Source organism: Gopherus flavomarginatus, chromosome 12, assembly GCF_025201925.1.
Source record: "Gopherus flavomarginatus isolate rGopFla2 chromosome 12, rGopFla2.mat.asm, whole genome shotgun sequence".
Taxonomy (NCBI): Eukaryota; Metazoa; Chordata; order Testudines; family Testudinidae; genus Gopherus; species Gopherus flavomarginatus.
In genome coordinates this window covers 45,871,808-45,890,412 of record NC_066628.1, presented here as the reverse complement: position 1 = coordinate 45,890,412, position 18,605 = coordinate 45,871,808, and the positions used below count along the sequence as shown (strand labels likewise).

At 40.9% G+C, this 18,605-nt stretch overlaps 1 protein-coding gene across 3 annotated transcripts in view; it reads right to left on the bottom strand.

Moving 5' to 3' along the window:
* Window positions 1-11,388: 11,388 nt before the first annotated feature.
* The window catches only part of CEP112 (centrosomal protein 112), a 288,709-nt gene continuing 281,492 nt past the window's right edge, over window positions 11,389-18,605 (bottom strand). For 2 of the 3 annotated variants that reach the window (XM_050920643.1, XM_050920641.1), the window contains exons 26-28: window positions 17,291-17,392; window positions 13,263-13,327; window positions 11,389-11,829 (exon numbers count right to left, since the gene is read on the bottom strand). In XM_050920643.1, the coding sequence (XP_050776600.1) occupies window positions 11,826-11,829; window positions 13,263-13,327; window positions 17,291-17,392 (171 nt within the window). In that variant the 3' untranslated portion in view covers window positions 11,389-11,825. Of the gene's footprint in view, window positions 11,830-13,258; window positions 13,328-17,290; window positions 17,393-18,605 lie in introns of those variants that run through there. The other variant, XM_050920642.1, reaches the window with a different exon arrangement.

Here is an 18,605-nt window from a genome sequence, read left to right as displayed (position 1 = left end):
AAGGAAATGTCAGCATCACCTTGGTCTTGTGTGACGAAGAGTGGAGGGTTGTAAATACGATTCTTTGTCCAGACTCTGCACAAGACACAGCATTTGTGTGACTTTTATGACAGAATATCGTCACAGCATGCAAGTGAGAATGAAGCCAAACAAAGAGGACAATAAGGGAGATTGCATGGAGTGTCCACTGTGTATATAAACAAACCCCATACAGTCCCGGGGCCTTAACATTTTAATTATACATTTTACAAGGATTCAGTATTGTTCACTGGAAATCACTCTGCTGGAGAGGTGACCTTTTAAAGTTAGAAGGATAGTTTTAAGCAGCCTCGGGCCAGGTCTACATTACAATGTTTTGTTGGCACAGCTATGTCAGTGAGGAATGTGAAAAAAACCACCCTCTCTAGCGGCCACAGCTACACAACCCCCCCAGTGTAGATGCAGCTATGATTGGGAAGAGGTGTTACTATGCTGACTTAGGGCTGGTCCACACTAGGGGGGGGAAATCGATCTTAGATACGCAACTTCAGCTACGTGAATAACATAGCTGAAGTCGAATATCTAAGATCGGATTACTCACCCGTCCACACCGCGCGGGATCGATGTTCGCGGCTCTCCGTGTCGATTCCGGAACTCCGTTGGGGTTGATGGAGTTCCGGAATCGATATAAGTGCACTCAGGGATTGATATATCGCGTCTAGATTAGACGCGATATATCGATCCCCGAGCAATCGATTTTAACCCGCCGATATGGCGGGTAGTCTGGACGTGGCCAGAAAAACTCCATCTGTTGGCATAAGCTCCATCCACAGTAGGGGGCTCTGCTGGTATAGCTATACTAGCAAAGCATTTGTAGTGTAGACAAAGCCATTATCTGCGGCAACTTTCTCTTCCAGAGCGAATATCAACTGCCCACTACTAGGCTCAGAACTGAACATTTTAATCAAGCTAATGTAATACGTAGGTTGAGAAAAAAGTGTCTGTACATCTGGGTATAGTGCTTAGATTATTCACAAGTAGAATTTGTTTTTAAAAATCATATGATACATGGAGGACATAATCAGCAATAACCCAAATTTAGGTGAATAAATGTAAGAATACAGTTTAGATATTAGCATCCAAGTATTCGGGTACGTCACTCATGAGAAGTTGTACAGAGATTTGGTTGTGGAAAGCAAAATGAGTGGAGATTGTCCCTCAGTAATTGAGAATTAGGCTAGGTTGTCCATTTAGGAAATACAATCTATCAAATAGGGCAGTAGTGCGACCTCTGAATTAGCATAAACCCTTCTCTGGGAGTGACTTCTTCAATAAACTGGACTGTCCCCTTTTAAGAAGTTGCTTCCCACACCAAATGGAGCTCTTGGGGCCTGATCCAAAGTCATTCCAAAGTCATTCCATTTAAGTCAATGGAAAGTGTCTCATTGACTTCACAGAGTTTTGGATCAGGCCCCTAGTGCACAGAGCTGCCGAAAGCAGATAAGATATAAGCAAGAGAGACAGGGTGACCAGACAGCAAATGTGAAAAATTGGGATGGGAGTGGGGGGTAATAGGCTCCTATATAAGGCAAAGTCCCAAATATTGGGACTGTCCCTATAAAATCAGGACACCTGGTCACCCTAAAGAGAGAGGATGGCGAGGAGAGGAGAGACACATTAAATGCTGGGATACAACTGGCTTCCTCTACCCTGCTTCCCATCGGAAGAGATAGGGGAGAGAAAGAAAGAAAAAATGAAATCAAACTTTCACTCCATGGAGTTCCCAGGGATAGTTTCCCAAAAACTGTTGATTAATTTGGCTTCTCTGGGTAAGTTGCAAATTGGTGCTGATTGCACTATTAGTGGAGGACTGGAATTTCAAAACCATTTCCGTGAGGGTTCCCAAAAGACTCATGACAAGGCTGCCAGGCTTGCTCTGCTGGCTTCTATCAGTGCTCCATCTTTGTGGTGAGCTTTCATGTCTGGCTAATGGGACCCACCTCACAACTTTCATACTGTTAATTGGAATTAAAAAAGAGGAAAAGCACACACTGCACAATTACCTGACAATGAGTTTCTTGGCCCTCTAATTCTGCCGTTGACTGAGTGCTCTTTGTAGCTTCTTTTACCACCTCGTTACCTTATAGCTGGGGTGGAGCATTTCATTTAATCTTTTGGTAACTTCTGTTTCCTCTTGGGAAATCTTTAGTTGTGCAGAACTGTCTACTGTTTGTATCCTAATTGGTGCTGGGTTTTTGATGCTTTGTGCTCAATGTCACGGAACTTCAGACTAATGTTGCTCAGAGTTTCTGAGAATTGACTCTACTGACCTGACAGCTGAGAAAACGAAAGACTGTTCTTTCATTATTTCTGGCCTAGGCACACATGGGATGTGCTGGGAATCATTCAAAAAAAGCCTGATTTTGTGAAAATTCCACTTGGATTTAGACTCTGTGGGGGGTTTGGATAAATCCACATAAGTTTTGGTGAAGCCTTTGAACTCAATCATAGAAGTTTTTGAACTTCACTCATAGCTGCTTTTAACTAGTGGTGTCATTGCAACTATATACAAAATTAACAGGAGCTTTGACACCATAAAATACTAACTCTTTAACACAGATTGACAGTTTTGAGCCAATATAGGCAATCATGCTAGAAGAAATAAATTATCAGTAAGCGGAGCTTTCTGAAGATATGCCTACACTGCTTTTTAAAACCTAAGGTAGCAAGTCTCAAAACCCGGGTCCTACTGACCCACCCCTTCCCTGGGCTTCAGAGTCCGAGCCTAAACATCTACACAGCTGTTTTTAGTGCCTGAGTGGGAGCCACATGTGCCTGAGGGTAAAGACTCGCTCTCAGAGTCACTGGTTTTAAAATACAGTGTCGACATACCCTGAGTTTTTATCTGATTTAGATACTGTGCCCTCAATGACCTTTATCTTTCAATGAGCCAACTGAGGAACAGGTTTCTAGCAATGTAGCAAGCCATTCTGTAGTTAAATTATTTGGCGACTTACCTCCTTTGGCGTTCAGAACACTTAGAAGAAGACATGAAGAAGGCATTTAGCTGAAACATTTGTCTGCAGATTTGTTTCATTCATTCATTTTTAAAATTCACATGGTGGCAGTTTGGTATTTATCTGAACACCAAACACAGGTGTGAATGTCCGCAAATTCCCAGTGCTATTATCCCCAATGTACAGAGGGGGAACTGAGGCACAGAGTGACTGTGACATGCCCATGGTCACACAGCAATTCTGGGACTGAGCAGGTCCTTGAATTCAGGTTTCCCAAGTCCCAGATAAGCTTCCTAATGACTGGACCATCCCCTTCTACTAACAGACAAGTAATATTGATTAGAGCTAAGCATAGTACTTAGGAAATTACAGTTCAAACTTCCTCACTCTACTTCACCAGTGCAGCTTGACCCCAGCCCACAACACCCTCTGCTATTCCAGGCCTCAGCCCTCATGTGACAGTACTGATGCATGTGTCCTGACCTGCAGTTCTCCTGCTCTTCCAGCCCAGGCAGGACCGGCGCTAGGGGTTTTAGTGCCCTAGGCGCACGGTAATTTCGCCGTCCCGTGCCCTGGTCCTGCGGCTCTGGTGGAGCTGCCGCAGTCATGCCTGCGGGAGGTCCACCGGAGCCGCGGGAGCAGCCGACCGTCCGCAGGCACGACTGCGGCAGCACCACCGGAGCCGCGGACCAGCGGACCCTCCGCAGGCACCACTGCGGCAGGTCAACCGGAGCCACCTGCCACTCCCTCCGGCAAAATGCCACCCACCAATAATCCTGGCGCCCTAGGCTGCCTAAATGGAAGCGCCGGCCCTGAGCTCAGGGTTTCCATGGAACAAGGAAACAAAGAAGGGAAACATCTCCGCGCTGTCTCCTCAAACTTCTGTACAGTAGCCATAGTAAGTATATGTATTGCAAAAGTGAACAGGTGGCTGAGCTCAGCTGGAACAGTAAGAACATAAAAACAGCCATACTGGGTCAGACCAAGGGTCCATCTAGCCCAGTATCCGGTCTTCCAACAGTGGACAGTGCTAGATACTTCAGAGGGAATGAACAGAACAGGGCAATTCATCAAGTGATCCATTCCCTGTCATCCAGTTGCAGCTTCTGGTAGTCAGAGGTTTTGGAATACCCAGAACATGGAGTTGCGTCTCTGACCATCTTGGCTAACAGCCATTGATGGACCTAGTGTCCAGGAACGTATCTAATTCTTTTTTAAACCTAGTTATACCTTTGGCCTTCACAACTTCCCCTGACAATGAGTTCCACAGGCTAAGACTGTGCATTGTGTGAAGAAGTACTTCCTTATGTTGGTTTTAAACCTGCTGACTATTAATTTAATTGGGTGACTCTTGGTTCTTTGTTATTTACCCCTTCACAAGTAACTTCCCTATTTGCTTTCTCCACACCATTTGTGATTTTATAGACTTCTATCATATTCCCCCTTAGTTGTCTCTTTTCTAAGCTGCATAGTTTTAGTCTTCTTACTCTCTCATCATATGGAAGCTGTTCCATGCCCCTAATCATTCTTGTCCTGCTCTGTACTTTTCCAAATTCTAATATATCTTTTTCGAGATGGGGCTACCAGATCTCCATGCAGAATTCAAGGTGTGAGTGTAACATGGATTTATATGGTGGCATTATGATAGTTTCTGTCTTATTATCTATCCTTTTCCTAACGGTTCCGAACATTTTCTTAGCTTTGTGGACTGCTGCTGTACATTGAGCAGGTGTTTTCAGAAAACTAGCCACAATGACTTTCTTGAATGGCAACAGCTCATTTAGACCCAATCCTTTGTATGTATATTATGTTTTCCATTTTGTTGCCCAGTCACCCAGTTTTGTGAGATCCCTTTGTAATTCTTCACAATCAGCTTTGGACTTAACTATCTTGAGTAATTTTGTATCATCTGCAAACTGTGCCACATCGCTATTTACCTGAACAGCACTGGTCCCACTACAGATCCTTCCTGCTGTTTACCTCTCCACTGTGAAAACTGACCATTTATTCCTTCCTTTGTTTCCTTTTAACAAGCTACTGATCCACGAGATCCCTCTATTAGTCTGGGGCATGAGGCATTCTTAGTGGAGGGTGCCCTAAAACTTATTACCCCCTTTAGACTCATAGAATATTAGGGTTGGAAGGGACCTCAGGAGGTCATCTAGTCCAACCCTCTGCTCAAAGCAGGACCAATTCCCAGATTTTTACCCCAGTTCCCCAAATAGCCCCCTCAAGGATTGAACTTACTACCCTGGGTTTAGCAGGCTGATGCTCAAACCACTGAGCTATCCCTCCCCCCAAAAGAGCACTGGGGTTCGAACTAAGGGCCACATGAGCTGCAATCAAACACTCTACCACTGAGCTATACCCTCATGACTAAAGCAAAACCTGTCTAAAAATCTACTTCCTTAGGAGAGGAGTGAGGTGAGGTGTGGTGGGGGAAGGGAGATCTCAGGCTTTGTGGGCTGGAGAGCACTTTAATGTTGGCATTGGATCAAAGGGAGTTTGTAATCTTTGAAAGCACAATATTCCATTCTTTATGCACTCAAAGCTTGGGATAGGAGCAGTGATTATGCTAATTTATTTACATATGTAAGTGCACACACACATGTAAAATTTAGCACTTCTATCTTCTTTCCATCTGAAGGTCTTAATGTGCTCTATAAACATTACTTAGCCTCTCAATCTCTTGGAAGAAACGACTGTTCTCACGTTGAAACAACATGCTGACTGAGTCTATGGCAGTTCGGAACAGGATTCTGCTCTCCCAGTTCTGTGCCTTAAACACAAGACCACTCCTACCTATAAAACCAGTTTTGGAAAAGTAAGTACCATCTACTATCCTGGGGAGAAGGGGGGAGGGAGCCCAGTCTTATGTATATATTTAAGAGAGGCCTGCTTAGAATATTTTTCCACTGACCTATGGATCCACATCTGTATTGAAATGTCAGCTCGTTCAACACCAACGACCAAATTAGCAAAAGACAAGTGAGTGTCCCAAATAAATGCCAGAAGATGAAAGGATATTCCTGAATACAATTAAACGCAGCCCTACTAAAGATTCAGGCTCCAACTTTTTTGAGGGTGTGTATTCATGAAATAGAAATGGGCCCATTAACTTTCTAACAAACATGAGCCCCTCCCCCCCAATCATTCTCTTATAAACCCTCTGGCTTATTTCCTTGTTCCAGGAAGCCCTATTTGAAGAAAGGAACTTCATTCCATTTTATGCAGCGATAATGGGTTTCAGTGTCAAGAAAACAAACTGGTCAGTTATGAAGTCCAATTTGTGTGTTGTAGGTTTTGCTCCTTGGTCCATTGAAGTTCATGTTAAAACTCTTATGGGTCTTCAGCTGGGCCAAGCTTCTGCCCTTCAGAGTAACCATCAATCAATCAGTCCAGTTATCGTGCTATTTGGAATCCTTAGTATATGCAGCCCCAAAGACAATGAAGGGATTGTAGTACAATATAAAGTATATAGGAAAATTTTATCCTAATGCATAATCTTGACTGATTTCCTTGGTCCTTGAGATACAAGTGTGGATATCTGCAATGTAGCTGCTGTGTTGAGTTCTTGATTTTAGGTATTAGAGCACACCCTGCTGTAACCCTATGCATTTCATATTGCATTTTCCTGCGCAGAGGATTTCCCGCCTGTTGAAGTAGTGGTGGAGAGGAATACAGTTTCTCAAAACAAACAAACAAATTAATAAATAAAAAATTAAGGATTACTTTTGACAGTAATCCATTGTCTCCAGACTAATTTTCTTTCCTTATAAAAGCTAAAGGACAATGAAATAAGTCCAATAAAATATAGCTTATTCATAACATTGGGGAGCTCTAGTCCCACTGCATTGTTCCATGGTAAAGGACAAAGATATTAAGTAATATTCTTTATAGGCTCAGGATCACTTTCTCAATGACAGATTTCTTACAGAATTAGGAATCCTCTTCTAGATATCTTGACTAGATCACACTTCTGTGGGAAACATGATATATAGGGACATACCTTCCTTCACAAATGCCCTCTGTGTATCTTTGATTTCCCCACTAGTTAAATAAAAGAACCTGTCATAAAAGTAACCATCAAAATTCCACTGTCCGAAGTCATATACAGCTGTAGGCCATTTCCAATTATGCAGGAAAGGGAACGAGAGAAAGGTGAAAAGAAAGGACAGTGGATATCAAAAGGGATGGGATGGAACTGGCCCCAGATTAACCAACAGGGGGTGAAGTCCTAGCTCCACTGAAGTCAATGACAAAACTCTCATTGAATTCAGTGGAGCCAGAATTTCATCTTGGGTCATGATCTTGAAGACTTTTCTTAGGCAAAGCTTGACTGATTGGAGTTCGGGGGGCAGTTTTGCTTGAATAAGCCTAAATCTGGCTCCCACTGAAGTAGTAGTAGTTATATATCAAAATCAGTGGGAGCAGAATTTGATCCTTAGTGAGCAAACCTGAGAAATAGAAGCTAGTAAGGTAAAAATGCTGCAAGTTTAACCTATCGACCAAGTGTGGGACATAACTATCCTATCACTTAACCCATTCCATGAGCACGGACATGTATATTTGCTTGGTTTTAGCCCTGTACAATAATACAAATCTTCCATGTCGATTCTGATGCATCAGCTCACATTTTAAATTTATATTCTTCCCCTCCCACTGAGTTCTAGGCTGCTAGAACCTAAGAAGAGGCCCTTTTCTATAGATAATATTGTTTTAGGCTACCATTTCCAAGTGCCTAAATCCCACTGAAAATCAATGTGGTCTGGCTACTCTACTCCCTTTGAAAATCCCAGCTTCAATGTTAAATATATATATATGCTACCAACAGTAAAAAGTTCAATAGATGCTGGGAAGTGGAGAGGTAGGAAGACTAAGCAGTTTATAATGCTGAAGTCTAACTAATGAAGGTCTCGGGCCTGATTCGGATACAGGTTACACTTACACCATTTTAAGTGTAGCTCCACTGAGTTTTAACGGAGTTACTTCTGATTTACACTAGAGTAAGAGAGATAAAAACCCAGGCCCCAAGCCTTTAATGCCAGTGGCTAAACAACTGATCAGCATGTGCTATCGTAGTGTACAATGCAGCACTTATTTGTAGAGAGTGGCTCATTAATGGCTCTCGGTAGAAATAAATTGGTCTGTATGATGGTATTCCATCACCTGTTCTCTGATTGTTAATATCCCTTTGATTATTTCAAAGATTTTGAGTATAAACATGTCAAATGAAAATTCAAGTTTCTTTGTCTTTGTTGTGAATAATAGAATTATGAGAAGTCAAAGAAAATTCTCCATTCCCCCATATTTTATCAGTGTCCCCTTGAAGCTAGAAAAGCACCCAAAACCTGGTAACCAAGTGTAGCAGTTTATAGGGTAAAACCTGCATCAAGAGAAAGAGGGGAATCTGAAATAGTCACAAATGGTAAAGCAGGTGCACTACACAAGACCTGCACTCCTTTATGTTATGGTTCACTATAATGAAAGATATTGATCATGTTGTGGCAACAAATTGTATAAAAATGACATTTTGAAATGCACACTTGGTGGTCCGGCTTATACGTTATTCCAAAGTCTCAAACTTCACATATAACGACTATGTAATTGCTCTGTAGGAGCCTGATCCTACAAAGTTATCTGCTCTCTCTCATGTGAGAGCACGTTTGCAGGATTGGGCCCTTAATCAGTCCCCTCAATGCTTATCATCCATAAAAGTAATTTCAAATGTAGGAAAAAAAGTTTTACTTAATTATCTTCTTTTCCTGGTTTGAACTGACCAACTTTGTATCTTTCACGGGCTTTATCAAAGAAGCCGCCAGCACAAGAGTACATTTCATTTTAAGTGGGCTTTGGCTGGTGGACTTAAAACTGATCATGCATTTTAGTTTCAGTAACTTGCAATTTCTGCACTCTTTGATAACGCACTTTAAAGCGCAAACCTTCTTTATGACAAGGTTTAAAAGAAACGACATTTCTGAACAAAATATCAAAGCCGAGAAAAGACAGTTCTTTTAAAAAAAAAGAAAGTACGAATTAAAATGACCTTGTGTTCTGAAACTTTTTCATATGATACTTAATGTTCTATCTTCCCTTTCTACCATCAGAATGAGACCTAGTAAAATTCATTAGTGCCTAGTGCCTTCAGTGAATTGTGATTTGCATTAAGATAATTTTAAAAATCAGATCCCTGCTACATTCTCTATTAAGACTGCTTATCACTGGGGCTGTATATGTTTTTTTTTTAAAAAAATCAGTGTAACTTTAACATTACAGGATATTAGTGACCACAAATATTTTCTTCCGGTCACAGTAACTCTTCTCTGTTAGGAGCGAAGCTATTTCTCAGTTTGAAACAGCATGAAACATTAAAGTTATTTGTATAGGATATAGGGAAGTAGCAGGAAAACCTCCGTTATGCTGGAGAAAAACAAAACAAACCCTTACAATTAAAGCACTGTGGTAAAACAAAGCAAAGGGGTTTGATGGTGGGTGGGGCTTCTATCCCCTTTCTTCCAACTTTAAGAGAAATAAACATTTGTTACATGTATCACAAGAACTGTAAGCGGCAGTGAAACAAAGTTTCACCTTGATAAGGGCGAGGACTCCCTCCCGACAGGTGAATGATTTGATGTCTTTTTTTTTTATTTGTGTGATTTTTTTTATACAGAATTAAAGTTATCTTTCTACTGCAAAAAGTCAGTAAAATAATAGTGCACAAATACATCCGTAATCAAGCCACAAAGAAGCCTGCTTTGCTACAAGTGTGTGGTGAAATCAGCCACTTTCAGCTGACAACTCGTTTGCTAGCAGGTGAAACTGGGGTAGAGGGCCTTGACTAGCCAGTCAGCAGTAAGAGTTACAGACGTGAAACCAACTGTTACTGATAGTTAATCATATTCCGGCATGATACCTCTTGATCATATACCAATTACAGGGAAGGCAGAAACCTCAACTTTTTTTAAATGTAAGAAATGTTTTAAAAATTGTAGCAATTCATTTTATGGTGTGAACCCCAGGACCTGGTTTAGTTTACCCTTGGCCTCCACAGTACTTTCTCCATAAGGGGAGATCATCTCAATTCTGAAACACTCAAATTGACCAAGCTCTGCTTTTCTCGCTCATTCTTAAACTGTTTGTTGAGATCATCACTGACGTTAGCAACCCATTTCCTTGCTACATAATGAAATTCAGATCTGCATTCAGTCAACTTAGGGATCCACGTGCAACGGAGCTTATGTGCATTAGTTTGGCTACTCCACTGATTTCAAGAGCCCTAACCAATCTGATAGGTGCAAAAATATTAGCAACATGCTAATCATCAGAAACATCTCATTTCCCTTGTGCTTGGGAAAAGAGGTTTCATCACAATAGATGCTTCTATCTCAGACCCAACACAATGCAATTTACAAAAACTAATCCACTCAGTTCATAATCTGCAACTCAGTGAACTCTTGAAATTTCTTTTGAAGAACTGAATTAATGTCCTTTTGAGTAAATAGTTTTTAAAGTTTCTACCCACAACAAATTAAATGTATCTTGGCACATCACTCCTAGTAAAACACACCATCACCCAAGGCAGGGCTTAATGGCACCTGCTGCATCACTTCTCTGATTATCTGAGAGCTATGAAGAACCTTTATCCATAAGCAGTGGGATCACTAATTCAGTGTTTCCCAACCTGGGACGCTGCTTGTGTAGGGAAAGCCCCTGGCGGGCTGGGCCAGTTTGTGTACCTGCCCTGTCCGCAGGTTTGGCTGATCGCGGCTCCCACTGGCCGCGGTTCGCTGCTCCAGGCCAATGGGAGCTGCTGGAAGCGGCGTGGGCCGAGGGACATACTGGCTGCCGCTTCCAGCCGCTCCCATTGGCCTGCAGCAGCGATCCGCGGCCAGTGGAAGCCGCGATTGGCCGGACTTGCGGATGGTGCAGGTAAACACACCGGCCCGGCCTGCCAGGGGCTTTCCCTAAACAAGTGGTGACCCCAGTTTGAGAAACCCTGCTGTAAGCACTTAGGACCGGCTAGGGTTTAAGCACATGGGTAGCCCCAATGACTTCAGTGGGACTACTCAGATACTTAAAGTTAAGCACATATGTTTTGCAGAATAGGGGCTCTTATTTGCCTTTTATCTTTTCTAAATACACCACATAATTCAATGCATTTTCATAGTAAAGCACCCTGTCCTGTGGCTGCCTCGCCCATGTAATGCTCATTGATGGCCGTTAAAGGCCATTAATCAGAATAGTGACTGGAGGCAGCACCTGTGAAATTTCCAAAGTCAGAACAGGCGTTTTCCCCATGAATACATTACGGTATGTAAAACCCTCACAAACATCATGACTATTTCAGCAAATGAAATGTTCAGGGACCACAAACAATGTCAAAACAAAAAAGTACAAAAGAATATTTTAATATTATATAAACATATGAACATGAAAACAAGGTAAAATATGTTTTAAAATATCTTGAATAATAATAGAAACATGATTTTATCATGTATAAAACTGAATAAAAATGACATTAGGAAATAACAGCAAAACCAAGAGTGGAAGGAATTTAGTTGCGCAATAAGTAAATTGAGCACACACACAAACACACTTAATATAGCAAAATTGTAAATCTGTAATAAGATAATGGTAAAAAATAATTCAAGTAAGATACAACTCAAAAAATACTGGCATGAAGGACAGATGTGCTTTCATGAGCTTAATTACATTTTCTGTGCTAACAAAACAGCCACTGATCTCACAGATTAATTTACAAGATCCAAATCTTCAAACCTGCTGAAAGAGGTCCATTTGTCACTTGAACAATTTCCTCTGCTCCAGCAGTTACCTAAAAATTAAAATGCTCTCCTTAGTTATATCTTACTATTATTTGTATTAGAAAATGCTCATAGGCATGAATCAGGATCTAGCCCCTTTATGCTACGTATTAAACACATATATATTACAGTCAGTCCCTGCACTGAAAAGCTTATCAGGTATCCCCAAACACTGCACAACATTAACCAAGAAGGGTCTGCTAATGAATCAGTATGAAGATAATACTCCCCCCCACCTCCCACCCTCCGAAATGAGGAGTCCTTGTGAAAGATTCTGGCCTGGTCCTCTGTTAATCACAGAACAGCTTCTCCAAAGTGGACTGCTAATGTGGTTTAACCTTTGGTATATCCATTGGAATACAATGGTAAAGTTAATTTTCCTACCCTTCTGCTCTATTAAGAATGGCACTAAAGTCATTACACATAAGCCACATTCAAATGTGTTGCTCAACTTTTGGTCAGTATTGACCTGGATCTAAACCTATGACTGGATCTATATACCTTACCAATCTCTTAGCCAGCTAGTACTGTGTGTGAAGACACAGACTGACTGGCTCACTGGAAACTTTTGGGCCAAAAGCACTGTTGTTCAATCCATTGCTCTCAATGGAGGTATGTTGGGGATAAATGAATACATTGAATCAATATGTTTATCTGACAATGCCTCCTATAATACAAAATCTCAGGGAGAAAATATGAACATACACAGACACACATATACCCTTGTACATATTTTATCATCACTCTCAGATACAAATACACAAAAGGTTAAAAAGTCCTTTCAAGATTCATATTTTCAGACTAGTTTTTATATCTTACATGGTTTTCATTAAAATATCTGCTGTTTATATGTGCACATCCTGTTCTTTGCAGAAATCCTGATGTGAGATACACAATTATCAATGAACCTTACAAGGACAAAAAACCTCAATGACCTTGCTTGGAAGTTTCCTTTTTCCCAATCATCCATGTGAATCATTTACTCTAAGGGCACAGAGAATCTTTTTATTGTTGTTGCAACACTTGTAGTCATTTATTTTGGATAGTGTACAGCTCTGAAACAAATCTAAAGCTCATGAAGATCCTGTACTTTGAATCTGTGAGCTGTAATATTCAGAATTGCATCATCGTTTTCTATCTTTAAAAGAAAGCAGCATCACCACAGACCTGCAGCTGTGCACTGTGCCACTGTCTCATCATGAGCATGGAGGCGAAGCCCAGACTTGTATTGTACCTGCAAGTTCTCTAATCTTGCTCTAATAGTACTGACTAAGCATTGTGGTTAGAAGAGCCAGGTAACTTCTCAAAGACAGCTCCTTTACTGAAAATAAGGTTCTTTTTAAACTGCAACCATATTTAAGCATTTTAATTAAGCTGTAAAACTTCAATAGCTGAGACCCACAGGTGTGAAATGGTACAAATTGATGAGAAGATACTCATTTACCTTCTGGTGTGGTACACATTCAGTTCTTCTTGTAGGACAGATGCTCTCTTCTGCAGAAAGTTTACCTACAAAATACATCCCATATGAAAGTGATGTATAAAATTTTAATGAATCGATTGGTACTTGTTTCACGGAGACTGACTTCACTGTCTAAAGCCCAGTTTACATTGGCTAGTGAAACCTCAATAGCACCTTAGTCGCGAGCTGGATTTAAGCATGATGCTTGACCGAAAGTTGCTAGTGTGGTTTCCCTGCCTGTGTACACATAGCATTAATCCTGCACCCTATCCACTCAGTCAGGAGCCAAGGCAGCCACGAAAACTTTTTGGACTCAGAGCTATGCTGGATAATGTAGCATGTGAATAAACATGGGACTGAGAACCTGAGTTCTAATCCCAGCTCTGACGCTAAGTCAGTTCACTTCTCTACCTCAGTTTGCTCATCTGAAATATGGTGAAAACAATATTCTACTTTCTCACATGGTGTGTGAGAGAATTAATGCTTATATTATGTAGCACTACCATGTTAGAACAGCTTACAAAGAGCTCACAGGGGCGTACAGTGAACAATTGTGGCAATGCATTTTAAACTTTACTAAAGTTTTAGAAAACTTTGCTGAGCAGTGAATATTTGTTCATTTTTAACAGTTTTTGGTCCATCACCCCCCAGGAACAATTAATAATCCTGACAGGTGCAAGGATTCCACTGCCATTCTCCTCTGATGTTTTCAAACTGGAATTTCAACAATTTTCAAAGACAAGGACACCTGTGCTTCAGATGAGAACTCTGCTTACTAAATGGTTTGCGACTACCATATATTGCTGCAAATGAAGCCGGCAGCTACGTGTTTCTGCATTAACACCCAGTTTTAGGAGTCTGGAGTTACTTTCAGTCCTTTGAAATGCTGCTGATCCAAAAGAAGCCCTGCAGGGGTATATCAGTTTCAATTTTAAAAAACAAAACTCACTGTAAGGTGAAGTGTTCTTATATCTGTCCCAATGGAATGCTTCCTACCAGACAAAGTTAACAGTAAACCATACTTTCAAATGGCCTTTTACTATCAACTGGAAATAGATCATCCTGGTAGTTCCTTAACCCTTTATTGGTCTGCAGTGACTTTAATCAGAATAAATATCACTACCACTGGAAATTCCTTTACATGCAATAAATAAATATCTGCAATCGTAACTATTAACTTGTGTCACCTTTAGCATGTGGGAGTATAAAGCTCTCTCTTTTGGAAATTTCATATTTCTGTTAAAGACAGACATTGCTAAGGGAAATTCCCATGCATAGCAAAAATTGTTACAAACTAGCCTTTATGCATTATAAACAGAGAATGTAAGTAAATTAAACTAACTACCATTTCCAGGGATAGAGATGGACATGGAGAGTATGTATATCTATATCAGCTTGTAAGTGTTTCTTGGAAATTGATGTGGGTCTATTTAATATCGTATGTACCAAAAACTAAAAGCAGTTTTATGATTTTAAGTAACGACCTCATTTCAAACAACATTTTACCAAATAAATCTGAGCCAAAAAAATGTTTACTTCTGCATGAAAAAACTCTCTCTCTTAACATCTCAGATACCAGTTTAACCTTTCATTCCTCTCCCTCCCCTCAAAACCTTTGGCATTTCATGAACATATGGCATGTCTTGGCATTTCAAATGATTCCATGAATGGCTCCTGAAGGATTCTGCTCCCCAGAGTGGAGTTTGTACATCACATCACCATCATACATAGCATATATTTATAATATCAAAGAAATGTAAGGTGGAAAGGATCTAGTCCACCCCTCACGCTTAGACAGGATCTAATATACCTATCATGATTTAGTTGGGAATTGGTCCTGCTTTGAGCAGAGGGTTGGACGAGATGACCTCCTCAGGTCCCTTCCAACCCTGATATTCTATGATTCTATGACCATCCCAGACAGTTGTCTAACCTGCTCTTAAAACACTCCAAGATTTGGGATCCACAACCTCCCTTTGTACTCTATTCCAGTACTTAGGATGTTTTTCTTAATATCTAACCTACATCGCCCTTGCTTCAGATTAAGCCCACTACTTCTTGTCCTACCTTCAGTGGACATGGAGAACAATTGATCACAGTTTTCTTTATAACAACCCTTAACATATCTGAAGACTTATCTGGTCCCCCCTCAGTCTTCTTTTTTCAGGACTAAATGTGCCCAGTTTTTTAAATCTTTCCTCAAAGGTCAGGTTTTCTAAACCTTTAATTACTTTTGTTGCTCTCCTCTGGACTCTCTCCAGTTTGTCCAAATGTTTTGTAAAGTGCGGCACCCAAGAATTGGATACTACTCCAGCTGAGGCCTCACCAGTGCCTAGTAGAGTGGAACAATTACCTCCCATGTCTTACATACAACATTCCTATGAATACAGTCCAGAATATTAGCCTTATTTGCAACTGCATTACATCAGTGACTCACATTCAGTTTGTCATTCACTATAATTTCCAAGTCCTTTTCAGCACTACTATTTTCTACCCAGTTATTGTGCATTTTCCTTCCTAAATGCAGTACTTTGCACTTGTTTTTATTGAATGTCATCTTGTTTAATTTGTTAAGTTAATTCTGAAATCTAATCCTGTTCTCCAAACTGCTAGCAACCTCTCCCATCTTGGTGTTATCCACAAATTTCATATGTATATTCTCCACTCCATTAACCAAATCATTAATGAAAATATTGAATTCTAGCGGACCCAGGATTGACCCCTGCAGGACTGCACTAGATACACCTTCCTCTTTAGACGGTGAACCATGGTTAATTACTCTGATTATGGTCTTTCAACCAGTTCTGCACACTCCTTATAGTAATTTCATCTAGATCACATTTCTCTTATTTGCTTATGAGAATATCATGTGGGGCTGTGTCAGAAGCCTGACTAAAGTCAAGATACATCACACCTACTGCTTCCTAACTACCCACTAGGCCAGTAGCCCTACCAAAGGGGTAAGTTGTTTTTTTTAAACATGATCAGTCATTGGTTTAAGAAAGTGACATTTAACAATTTGTCTTCATCTTTACTATTCTTACTTCTAGTGCTGCCACTCAGATTAATTTACAGTTTCATAGATTTAAGACAAGAAGGAACCATCTAGTTTTATCTAACACAACACAGATCATAGGATTTTCTGAGTTAATTCCCGCTTAAAATCCAAACCAAAATGTTGTGTGTACCAAATCAAATATCTTCAACAATATATTATATCAACACTATTAACTTTAGCAACCAAAATTGGAATTAATACAATGGGCTTTTGAGGCAGTACCTGAAAAAGCAAAGGGCTGCTTTATTATGCAGGCTGCAAAGGAAACAAAGGCCTGGGCTACACTAGTTGGGGGGTTCGAACTAAGATACACAACTTCAGCTACGTGAATAGTGTAGCTGAAGTTGAAGTATCTTAGTTCGACTTACCTGGCCATCCTCACGGTGGCTAGTTGACTCCCGCGGCTCCCCCGTCGACTCCACTTACTCCTCCTGCTGAGGTGGAGTACGGGTGTTGATTAGAGGACCAATTTATCGCGTCCAGACGAGACGTGATAAATTGATCCCCGATACATAGAACATTACCCGCCCATAGGGCGGGTAGTATAGACGTACCCAAAGATTCCACCAGTGCATGCTGAACACAGCTTCTTCTGAAGAAACACTGATAATAGACCGTTGCTAACCATACTCTGTCTTCAGCAGCATATTCTTGAGGGAAAAAAGGTAATAGCTGCAACATCACTGCTGACTTTATTTTCAACTTTCAGCAGGCATTTGAGGTAAATGGCTTGGATCAAGAGAGATGACTCTTTGCCTAGCAAGATGAGGGAGTTGGGGAGATGGGGATCCTAGAAGAAAGGTGATGGTGTGATAAACACTGGACTCTTGCCAGTTTATCACTGACATCAATCCAATATTGCCAAATGTAATGCATTCATAGTTTCCTTTATAAAAGAGATGAGTGTTATTTAAACCCTAGAATTGGAGACAATTGAGTGCTGATATCTTACCTGAGATTTTAAAGATGCAATGGTGTCTTCGAGTTCCTTTCTCAAAGACACTGGCATCAGACCTTTAAGTTTGGTTTCATATTCTTGTCGTATGTATGTCACCTGAAATTGAATAAAGAGATTTAAATGACTCATAACCAATTTGGGGGGCAGGAGAGAATCTTCACAGTCAGCTTCTTAGAGCAGCGTTTCCCAATCTGGAGGCCAGAACAAGACTAATTTGGGGATGGGGGGCAAGGTAGGATCAGTATGGAGGAAGAACGCTGTAAGAACGCAGATCCTCCCACCACCATCGCACACAGACACTGCAAGCATGCACACACCTTTGCAGATAAAGTGGTAGGCAGCTCCTTAATGTCACCCACCTTCCCTCTCCGTTCCTGCTGTGCCCTTTATGCAACCAGCTGTAGTTCTCATTACTCAGCTCAGCCTTGTATGGCATCAGTTACCATCCCCAGAGCCATGCAGAATTCTGGTGAGTGGGAGAACAGGGAGCAGGTTCTGCTGTACTGGTGGATGGCTGGGGGGGGGGGCGGGGACACGGAGAGGATAAAGGGTCCCCCCAAAACATATAAAAGAGCAAAAGAGAATAAAGAAGAGAACAAGTAGACAGAAAAGAAAACAAGAAGGAAAAAGCTAGAAAAGGAGTGTGGAGAAAATGGGCAGGAAAAGGAGACCTGGTAGGAGTTCTGTTAAGACATGGTGTGAGAGGACAAAGGAAGGGCCATGCGGCTATATCCGTACATGGGAAGCTTTAATGAAAGCAAGGCTGGGGACTGGGCAGATGGCCTGATGCAGCAGCCACTGAAGTCAATGGGAGCCTTCATGTTGACTTCAGTGGGCGTTAACTCAGGCCCACAGGCATTGCTTGTGTCTCACTCCTAATATACGAGACAAAATAATTCTGTAACCAGAATTTTTTTCAAAACACTTTGAAATTAAGAACTTTTGTAAGGAGGAACATTTTGTGTCCATGGATGTAACTATATTTTATTTACAGCTTGGTGTTTCTTGGACTTCATTCCAGGACTATTAATGCCCTCCAGCTAAATGATGCAGTCAGAATAGTTTAATGACTTGTCAATTCCCATCTAGATATTTTGAGGATCTTGTCTTACTTATTATTACATGGAAAATTTGCAAGACATTCCTTGCCCTCTTCACAGCTCATTTTTCAGTCACATTCACTGCAGCAGAGTAAAAATTGTTGATCTACTATTTTTCTAACTAAGCTCTAAAAGTATGAACTTGAGTAGGACCAAAACCTCTCTCTTGAAATGATTATTCTCTTTTAAAGTAATTTCTAAGCACATTA